Raw genomic sequence first — 11160 nt, forward strand, 5'->3', positions numbered from 1 at the left:
AGAATGTCCTCAACTGATGTAGTTGTGAGAAGGAATTAGTTCCACTTGTCATGTAGAGAATAGTGAATTAGGATAAACAGTTGAGCCACTGTAACAGTTCAGCAATTTGATGGCTCTAAGAGCATCGAGTTGTCTTGAGGTGAGTGCCCAGGTTTTGACGGTGACTGCCTCATATGGTCATTTGGAGTCACGTTTTTTCCTATCTTGTTCTTCCACTGTACCCTAGGGTATAGCCCTCATCTGTGTTGTTGCTGCACTAGCTCAGAAGGTGCAGAGACAGAGTAGAAATGCTCACTCAGTGTCCTAAGGCCCAGGAGTGGTCCTTGTTTTCACATTCTTTCCATGGGAACTTAGCCACATGGCCATACCCAGCCACAAGGGATCCTGGGAGATGTAACCTAGCTGGGCCGTCACGTGCTGGGCTGCTGTTGCCGTGGAAGATGAGGACTGGAGTGTCTGCCACAACTAGTATATATGAAGCAATTTAATTTTCTTAGTATATTTCTGGGGGGACCCTCTTTCCTTATTTTTATTTAATAAATAATTATGTAACTAATACAAAAAGGAAATTATTTTGGTAAGTTATGGATAAAAATGTGAAGGGTAGTATATTGAAAGACAAGTTTTGAAATTAATTAAAAACTGAAAACTAACCACTCCTGATTATGCCTTTGGTGGCGAAGAGTAGTTAGAACTTCGCTACACTCTGGTTTCTTAGGAGTGCTTAAGCACACATTTAGTCACAAGTGACATCTCACTTTTCCAGAGCAGGAACCCATAGTGTTTTCAGTAAACTAGTCCAATAAAAGGAAGCTGCTGCTTAAATATCGCCAGGCCTCTTGGGCTCTAAATTCTTATTCTAAATACCCATATTTGACCACGTTTCAGGATTGCCTGGGGTCCTTATTCAAAATATAGTTTCAGGCCTTACCCTCTGGAGATTCTGATGGTTATGTTTCTGAGTCTGAATTTTTAACAAGCCCCTCAGGGTGATTGTGTTGCAGCTGTCAGTGGTATGGGATCCAGTACCTTCGCTGTCTGTGCCTCAATTGCCTTACATACGAAAGTGCATAATTAATACCTGTCTGGCTTCTGTACTTCACAGGATTCAGAGACCATGAAATGAGTTGTATTTCATAAATTTAAAAGTGCCGTAAAAGAGTGGGCACAATGACTCATGCCTGTAGTCTCAGCAAACTTTGGGAGGCTGAGGCAGGAAGATTGCTTGAAGTTTGAGAGCAGCCTGGGAACATAGCAAGACCTCATCTCTTAACACACACGCACGCGCACACACACACACACACAGAGACATACACACGTTTACTAGGACCATAGCAAGACCTCATCTCTTAAAAAACACGCATGCGCATTTATTAGGACCTTGTAGGCAAATAAAATGATAGAGAAACTTGCATTAAGTGAAGGATGTGTCCCATTCCCTGAAGTCAAGGTTATGCAGACCATGGGTTGGATACTCCCTACAAAGTCACTTTAATCAATCCCAATAGTCTTGTGAGTAGAGAGAGGCAGAGCCCTTTAGTGGAAAGAGCATGGGATTTTTAAAACTTAGAAGTGGTTGGTAATGGTGGGGTCAAATCTGGGGTGTGTGAGCATATTCAAATAAGTGGATTTTCCTTTTTTATGAGATCCATCGGACTTTTTCTCCTTTTTCAGCACATTTGGTTTGTCTTGGTTTTGACAAGAGTGTGGTTGCTGCTACCCCATTATGAAATTGGGGATAGAGGTCCGTGGGTTCATTGTCAAGCTGGAGGATGCAGGCAGGGAAGGAGTGTGGGAACCCTGCAGAGTTTGTGGTAGCGAATCTTTACAGGAAATACAAAGGTTGATTTATTTGACAAAGATTGTACCAGATGTTAGGGGTAAAGTAGTGAAAAAAAGAGAAATACAGTTTGGACTTTAATGTCAAGGACAGTCTTGTGGCATTTTAACATTTACTGTTCTTAATAGAATATGTGAGAACTTTCTTGACAAGTACCGTTCAGGATTGGGTAGCTCAGTGTTGGGTTTCACTGCCATGAGAGGTGTGGAGATTTTACATTACGTATCTTGTATTGGTTTTGTCTTTCTAAAGCTTGAAGGTAGCCATGAAAAAGCAGTAAGATTGCATATCATTCCAAATGAGATGTTGATGTAGATTAAGCACAGTTTTCATCTAAGAATGCAAATTATCTAAGAAAAGAAATGCAGGTTGGAGCATTTTTCATGGATGATGTTTGTGGAATGTGTATGTTTTAAGAAGATTTGGAAAACTTTTTTGCCTCCTTGTATTAGTTCCCTGTAACCAATCAGAAATTTAGTGACTTAGAACAACAGAAATTTATTCTCTTACAGTTCTGGAGGCCAGAAGTCCAATATTGGAATCATTGAGACTAAATCAAGGTGTTGGCAGGGCCAGAGCTGTGCCTCTTTAGGAGGCCTTAGGAGAGAGCCACATGCTAGTGGCCACCAGTACTTGTTGATTTGTGGATGCCAGCATTACTTGACTTGTGGCCACATCACCCCAATATCTCCCTGGATGATCATGTTGTCTTTCTGTGTCAGATTGCCCCTCTGCCTCTCTCTTATGAAACTTGTGATGGCATTTAGGGCCCACCTTGATGATGATAGGTTATAATTGGAGTATATTTTTCTTACTGTGCTATATTAGGCAGTTAATTTTGGACTGGTCTAATACAACTCACTGTGAATAAAATATGAGCATATATGGTGTTTTTAAAAAAAGATGTTCCCACTTAGGTGCCAATGGAAGGTTTTTATAGTCACAAGCCAATTATGAACATACGTGTGTGTGTAATAATTTTAATATTTGATTTTTTTCTTGAATCTGCATGATTTTTACCATTTACAAAGTAGATACTTTTTGTTTCCCTGCACCCTAAGATACATATTTTGAAGTTTTTTAGATAGTCCTTTTACTTCTAGTTCTTTTTTTTCCCTTTTTCCTGAGGCAGAGTTTTGTTCTTGTTGCCCAAGCTGGAGTGCAGTGGCATGATCTTGGCTCACTGCAGCCTCTGCCTCCTGGGTTCAAGCCATTCTTCTGTCTCACCCTCCCCAGTAGCTGGGATTACAGGTGTGTACCACCATGCCGAGCTGATTTTTGTATTATTGGTAGAGGTGGGCTTTCACCATGTTGGCCAGGCTGGTCTCAAACTCCTGACCTCAGTTGATCCACCTGTCTTGGCCTCCCAAAGTGCTGGGATTACAAACGTGAGCCACCACGCCTGCTGTTTCTAGTTCTTTTGGTGTGAAATTTGGTTTCTCTTTTGTAATGAAATGTTTTTTGTGGCTTTTGTGATTGCTGTGTATAAGCTGTTCTTCACATGAACTTTGTGGAAGATGTTCTGCATTTTGAGGGATATACGCATTACACATTTTCAAATATTTAGAGTCAATATTGTTCCAACTCCTGCTTCACATGGACACTTTTCACTTCCCACTTCCTGTTCCCCAGTTGCCAAATGTAATAGCCATAAAAAACATCAGATTGATTTATCTGCCATTCCTTTGTGCAGTTGCTGCCATGTTTTTACTCCTACTTACAGTATACGTTATATACAATTTTATTATTTTTGCTTTAAGCAGTATTTTAAACAACTCAATTATTTTTATTTAAAACTCAGTTTTTAAATATAAATATCAGAAGGGAAAATTATTTATGAAGACTTAGTTTCCATTTGGTAACAGTTTTCTGTCTTAATAGTCTTCAGCATTTCTTGTGCAGGTCTGCTGGCAAGGACTTCTCTTACTTTTTTTTTCCTTCTTAAAAATTTTAATCTCTAAATGTCTATATTTTAGTCTTGAGTTTGAAGGTTATTTTCACTGGATATAGAATTCTAGATTGATACTTCTTGTCTTTCAGCACTTTAATGGTGTTGTTCCATTGTCTTCTAGCTTCCATTGTTTGTGATGAGATGTAAGCAGTCATTACTATGCTTATTCCCTGGTTATACCAGTCTTTTCTTCTTCTGGCTGCTTTCAAGATTTTTCTCTTTCTCTGGTTTAAGCTGTTTTACTGTGCTGTGCCTGGGTATGGTTATCATTTGAAAGATTTTAAGCTACAGTTTCTTCAGATATTTGTCCCTTTTTTTTTTTCTGTGACTTTATGTGTGTTATAAAACTTGATACTGTTCCACAGGTTACTAAGGATCTATTCAGTTTTCTTTGGTCTTTTTTCTCCCTCTTCTTTAGATTGGACAATTTCTTTTTTATTTTTTATTTTTTTTATTTTAGACAGAGTCTCACTCTATTGCCCAGGCTGGAGTGCAGTGGTGCCATCTCAGCTCACAGTAACCTCCACCTCCCAGGTTCAAGCAATTCTCCTGCTTCAGGTTCCCAAGTGACTGGGATTAACAGATGTGTACCACCATGCCTGACCAATTTTTGTATTTCACCGTGTTGGCCGGGCTAATCTTGAACTTCGAGCTCAGGTGATCTGCCCCCCTTCGCCTTCCAAAAATGCTGGAATTGCAAGTGTGAGCCACTGTGCCTGGCCTGGAATAGAAAATTTCTGTTGATCTGTCTTCCAGGTTTGCTGATTTTTTTTTTTTTTTCTACCATCGTCTATATGCTGTTAAATTCATCTAGTAAACTTTTCCCTTTGGTTATTATGTTACTCAGAGTTTTCTTTTTGTTCTTTTTTTTTTTTTTTTTTTTATTTTTTTTTTTTTTTTTTTTTTTTTTTTTTTTATTTTTTTTTTACTTTTCTTCTGAGATCCATTCCCTGTCTGTTCACACCTTAAAGACCATGTGTTCCTTTAAGGTTTTGAGCATAATTCCGATTCTTTGATNAAAAAAAAAAAAAAATTTCTCTTGGAGCATAATTTGTAATACCTTCAGAAGATTCTCATCTATAAATTGTCAATAATTTACTTCACTACTCTGTATTACTGGATCTTCACACCATTTGAATTTTTTATCTTATAACTGTTTTTACAGTGCACATCTCGGTATGCATATCGTTATCCATGTTTTAAATTATTTACTTGATGTGTATCCTTAGGAGTGAGATTGCTGATCAGAGGCATGCATATTTTTGAAGGCTCATGACCCCTGTGGCCAGTTGGCCCCTGGAAAAGCTGTGCCCATGTTCAGCACCAGCTTCAGCATGAGTGGGGGGCTGAGATGATTGTGGGGCTGGCTGCAGGGTCTGTCGAGTTTGGTTTGTCTTGGCTCTCTGTGTGCTTTGCTGAAGCAGTCCTCTGGAAGACTTGTGGACTTGCCCTCATTTCGATCTCTTTCTCAGGAGGAGGCGACATGGCAAGAGCAGGAAGCCCCTCGGCGAGACACTCCCACTGAAAGTTCTTGCGCCGTGGCCGCCATTGGCACCCCGGAAGGCAGCCCCCCAGGTATCTCCACCTCCTTCTTTAGGAAGGCGCTGGGCTGGCCCCTCAGGCTGCCGAGGGACCTGCGTAACTGGATGCAGGGACTCCTGCGAGCCATTGGCCTCCATGTCAGGGACAATGCTTACAACTACTGCTACATGTACGAGCTCCTCAGCCTGGGGCTGCCGCTCCTCTGGGCGTTCTCTGAGGTCCTGGCAGCCATGTACAGGGAATCTGAGGGCTCCCTCGAGAGCATCCGCAACTGGGTGCTCAGGTGCTTCCCAGTCAAGCTCCGCTGACACGCCTGGCTGCCCCAAAGTGCCTTCACATTTCCAGGGTTCAGATGGCAGTGCGTTGGCAGTTTGCTCAGGCTCTGGCCGGGAAGCCTAGCATTCTCTAAGCAGTTAGCTCAAAGCCAAAGAGTTTCACGTGGGCCACCTCCGCCTGGCCTTATCAGGGTGAACATCTACTCATGATGCTAGGGCCAGCGGCAATATGAAGGATCTTTTCTATAGCTTTGTACTTTTATATGTATACACCAAAGTGAGCCATATTTCTGGGTTTACATTTCAATTTTTTAATAAGCCTAGAGAAAGCATTTTTTATATGAGTGTCAGTTTTTCTAAATATGGGGGTTTGAGGTTTGCAACCAGCTTTATAAACCCCTTCAACATTGCAGTGAGTTGTCAGAGCCACTGCCTGCTGAGTGAATGATTTGGGATTTTACATACATGAAAGTGAGTGTGCCACCTCCTGACCAGTGCCTTTTGACTTAGGTGCCCAGATGCCACTTGTCAGCAGCAGGATACTTTCTATAACATGGAAGCATAACTATTTTAGAAGAAGAGTGTAAAGGGCAGAATAGAATTCAACCTACAAAAGCACAGAGTAGTGTGTGGTTGGCTGTTATCTGTCCCCCTGCGGGGAGGACTGTTTTGCTCCCTTGTTTTGATGTTAAATAGTAGCTTAAAGGCTTCTCCACCCCATATCAAATCACAGCCAAATGACAAAGAACCAAGGGTTTCAACAGATTTTACAAACATATATTTTCCCTTCCCACTAATGGGCACTGCAGTGCAAGCCCACTGGTGTTTGACCACGGAGCTGATGCGGTGCTGAAGATGAACGCTTTCAGCTGATGTCATTTTAGCCCCTGCGGCTCCCATCAGATCCTCCAGGCAGGCTGCAAGCTGAGCCAAGGGCATGCAGGGTCCATATGGGTCAGGCCTAGTGGAGTGGAAGACTCTGCCCGCTCTTGTGGTGTCCTTAGAGACTGAGGGGTTTGTTAGCACATCAGGTTGTTGCTGGGAAGCGTGGCCTGCCCAGTGAGCCTTGCCCGTGGACATCCTGACTGCTTCGCTGCTCCACTGCCATGCATATGTGGTCAAAACGGAAACCATTTTCACACTGCCCTGGCAAAGGAATGGGTCTGACCTCCAGGGGAAGCTCTACTGTATCTTGACTGGCAGGGAGGGCTGGGAGTGGAAGCTGTTTATGGACTGATCCAAAGGAAACATGCCTTAGTAAGGGTAAAAATGAACATGTAGGCCCACCTACATTCCTCACTCTGGGTGTCTGGAAGAGTCCTCAGCTCTCCCTACTCCACGCTGCCTAGACATGCACGGCTGCAGGGTCTGGCTGAACAGTCAAGAGGCTGCCGGAGAAAGGCCGTCTGCAGTGCTCAGTGTATCTGGAGTTGCTGGACCCAAGATAGCTCTATGCAGTTATCACTAGAGATGCTTCTGGATTAACTAAGAGGGGTGCCTGGGTGTGGGTGAGGAGCCAGAGCTCTTGAGAGCTTTGAGATGATAAGTTTATATGAGATGGAAAGAAAGAAGGAAGTGCATTTCTGCAAATACTTCCCTGAAATCCTTGGGAAGAACAGAGTCATGGCCATGGCCAGCTCTGTAGGAGCTGGCACCTCTGTCCTTGGTGGCACTGTTCTCAGTCCCATGACTTGCATTGTGTTTTCTCCAATTTTTGCTGGGATTTTAATGTTCAACATGGTGGGAGGAGTCCTTGATTCCTTTTGTTTGATTATAGAAAGTAAATTCTCGAGGTCATGATGTGAACGGCCATGTTATTGTGATTATCTTCAGCTCAGGGTAGGCTGAGATGCTTTGTGGAGTGCTCCATGAAGCCAGAGTCAGAATCTCTAAGACTGTCATGTGCAGCCATAAGGAGACTGGTTCGAATTACTGTGGTGAGACAGGGTGTGCCTGTCAGGAGTTTGAGATGTTGGTATGTTCTGAGACCTGGAACCTTTCTGCTGGGCAGCACCAACACACGGGGATGGACCCCAGAGGGTGAGTGCCTCTAGGCCTCCACAACATATTTAAGAATGAGTAGGAGATGCTAGAGTAAAAAGGGAGCAGAGAGGATATTGGGGACAAGACGCAAACTGTGTGCGTCCACTCTTATAAGTAAGTAGCTGGTCACAACCAGAAATGTCCATCTCTCCTAAGCAAACAGGGACGTTTCCCTTTTTCAATAATTGCCTTATTTTCGACGCCAGTGCCTTCTCATGATGTTCATTTCCTTTTCTCCCCGCACTAAGATGTCTTTTCTGTCTTTCTCTTTCCAATCTCACACCATGGCCATCAGTTCATTTCAGCCTTCCAGTGCTACACCCACTTCTTGGCTGACACATTTCTGCTCTGAGGTGACTGGTTTTCTTGCCAATTTTCAGAGAGTGGTACTAACCCCCAACCTGCTTTCCGCACCCCGTCCTCCCCGCCAGTGGTACCGGTTGCGCTAACTGTGTCTTGCGTACTGATGGACTCATTTGGTGGCATGGTTGGTTAACAGCATGGGGGAGGTGTTCAGCTTCAGAGTCAAGTCTGTGTCTATTTCCTGTGGAGCCGGCAGCCTGGTCAATCCCAAGTGCATGTCCCGCCTCTCCTCTCTCCCTCGGGCATACTTGCGTGCATGCTTCTCCAGTTGCACCTGCGAAGCCACCTTACTTTCTTGGGAGGGTCGACCCTGATCTTGAGACGGTACCATGAGGGGGGCTCTGTCACCTTTGAAAAGAACACTTGTTGAGCAGCCTCGAAAAGTTCATACACACCAGCCCCTTCTTAAATTGGCTCTAATGTAAAGATTGTTAATGTCATTCATCAGAACCATAGGTGATTCTTTGGAGGGATTTAAAAAACGTAATTATTCCCAGGCCTCATCCCAAGCTTGACCCATGCTCTGTAGGTTGAACATGTGATCACAAATATTCCAGCAAACCCTGCCTTGGTTACAGCCTGCACTGTAGATCAAGGGTTTTGCTGTGGCTTTTCTTATCTGCTTTGGCTCATAAAGCCCCAGATGATGCCAGAGCTTCAATTAGAGCCATCTTCATCCCAAGCAGGGATATCTTTGAGAAATGACCCAGTTCTGCCCCAGACCCCTGTGACTCTGCTTAAAACACACATTCCTGCTGACTCTTGTACCTGCGGCAGCAGGATAGTCACTAACGTGCTCTCAATGAGAAACAACACACCAAGCACAGTGGAGCTGTCCTAGGCAACTCCTCAGTCTCAGGCTGTGGTGGGCGTCTGTCCTGCACGCAACCCAGACCGCCCTGACCCCTGGGCCAGCCTGCCCGGCCCTGCATGCTGCACGCTCGCTGTGTTTGTGCAGATCCTGGCCAGTACGAAGTTGTTGCTCTTGTCTTATCTTCTCTTACAGAGTCTCCCTCCCTTTATAGAATGTCAACCAAAGAGTGCCCTCCTCCCCTCTCAGCCTCCTCTTTAGCTAGCCTCCCCACCTCATCACTACGCATGTCTGTGACCTTTGGTAATCATTTACAGTGCCACACGGAACCCTGTATTTTGCACACAGCAAAACAATGTTTAGCTTTATTTATGGTATTTGATGCTGTAAATGGAAATAAATATTGTTCTTTATAAAGCTCATTGTTTCCTCTCTTCTTTGCCATGGAAGCTTCTAAAACCTCCACACAGGGATTGGGTCCATTTTCCCGTAACTGCTGGCGGGACTTGCACTTGTGGTGACATGGGACTCTGGGGCTGTGCTGAGCACTCTGAAAGGAAATATTACCCAGGGGTAATATTTGGAAACTGTCACCGACGCTCCTGGGCCAGGCTTTGGGGTCTCTTTCTTGAACACTCATTGTACTTTGCTGTTCTAGATGCTGGGCATAGTGGGTGAGGATCAGTGTCCCCTCGGCGATTAGAAACAGACTGTATTGACAGCTACTTGCACCCAATTCCCCCACACATCCAAGTGTGGCTCTACAGGAAAGCCTTCTCTGTGAATCTTACACTAATTTAGGCTCCCATATAGCAAAGGTTGGTCTTGAACATTTCACAGTGGTCCACAGCTGAGTGGAGAGTGGAAGGTAAGGAGGAAGGACTGGGCATCAGTCTCAGGATGGCAGTGAACTTGGCAGTGTTTGCATCAGCCTGTCCTTTATTCCTCAGAGACCTCTCCTGTCCCCAAAGGCTCAGGGCATTCAGTGTTTACGGTGTGAGGCCCTGCCCTAGCGCCACCCTAAGTACAGCATCCATGGCAGGTCCCGGGCAACTCCAGGCTGTGTTCAAGGGAAAGATTTGGAGACTCACTCGGCTAGCCTGAGCAGTGCCAAATTCATCTTGTCCTCAGCCTCCCCAAGGTGGGATGCCTGCCATTGCCTGGCTGGGTGTAGCTGGGCCTCTGACACTGGTATGAAAAGTCACCTGTGAACTTCATGAGGTCCTTGGCACCTCCAAATAGGTGTTCCTGAGGTTCTGGTCTCTGATGCCTGGATCTACCTTCAGAGCTGCCTTAGGTCATGACCAAGGGTCCTGTATTCTTACCCAGGGGACATATTTTCACTTCCATTCAAGGAGGGATGTTAGAGACTATATGTCAGGTGCTGGGCTGTGCAAGTGACTCATTCCATTATGCATTCATTTATTCAGCAAATGTTTGTTCTAGGCCTCATTCCAAGCCCTAGATACAGGAGAGAACCATGCAAAGTCCCCACACCTCCCTGCACCTTAGAAATGTGGCTCATTATTGCTGTACTAGATGAGATCTATTGTATTTAACTGTGCATGTGCTCATTTGTTTATTCAACTATGTGGTATATCCTGAGCATCTACTATGGACTCGGTATACAGCAGGGAATAAAGCAGACAAAAATCCTCACTTTATTGTCAAAGCGTGACACCCCAAAAGGTGTTACACTAATAAAGGGGTCCATAGTCATGACACGTGAGGAATATTTTATGCTGATCTTGCCTGTCCTTCCCAGCCCTGGAGACTCACAAGATTCATTAGCATGTTAAGTCTCTGAGGCATATTCATAGAAAAATTTAATCAACTTTGTGAAAGTCAGCTGTCCCATACTTATTTGAACATCTTGTTTTGGTTTTGGTTTGTTTTTTTGAATATTGCATTCGACATACATAGTTTTGGTACAGTAGTCTTTAATTAAGAGATATTGGATTAAAGACTTAAACTCTCAAAGTAAAACCATAGAATTAAATATTAAATAGAATTAATTATTGATTAGATCTGGGGTGATAAGTTTGTAAGCGTGAATCCTCTAATAGGAAGAAGAACACATAGGAAAAACATGACATAATCTGATTGTATGAGTTTTTAAAACTTAATGTAGAATAATAAATATTAAGTAGACCATTAGACTAGGGAAAAATGTGAACCAATGCTATAACAAAGAAGTTCATTGCATGGTCATTTCAAAATTCATTAAAAACAGATGTTCATGGGCACCTTTCACAATGTAGATCATCAGTTAATATTTGTTGATTAAAGAGTCAATGATAAATAGGCAAAGGCTATGAATAGGCAGTTTACACTT

At 43.6% G+C, this 11160-nt stretch overlaps 1 protein-coding gene across 18 annotated transcripts in view; it reads left to right on the forward strand.

Annotated features, from left to right (window-relative positions):
- MICAL2 (microtubule associated monooxygenase, calponin and LIM domain containing 2) overlaps positions 1-9245 on the forward strand; it is a 158088-nt gene extending 148843 nt beyond the window's left edge. For 9 of the 18 annotated variants that reach the window (XM_037737475.1, XM_037737474.1, XM_037737477.1 and 6 more), the window contains one exon: positions 5264-7408. In XM_037737475.1, the coding sequence (XP_037593403.1) occupies positions 5264-5641 (378 nt within the window). In that variant the 3' untranslated portion in view covers positions 5642-7408. Of the gene's footprint in view, positions 1-5263 lie in introns of all 18 variants that reach the window. The other 9 variants (XM_017525741.2, XM_017525743.2, XM_017525748.2 and 6 more) reach the window with 2 other exon arrangements.
- Positions 9246-11160: the final 1915 nt, after the last annotated feature.

This window comes from Cebus imitator, unplaced genomic scaffold, assembly GCF_001604975.1.
Source record: "Cebus imitator isolate Cc_AM_T3 unplaced genomic scaffold, Cebus_imitator-1.0 Scaffold39, whole genome shotgun sequence".
Lineage (NCBI taxonomy): Eukaryota > Metazoa > Chordata > Mammalia > Primates > Cebidae > Cebus > Cebus imitator.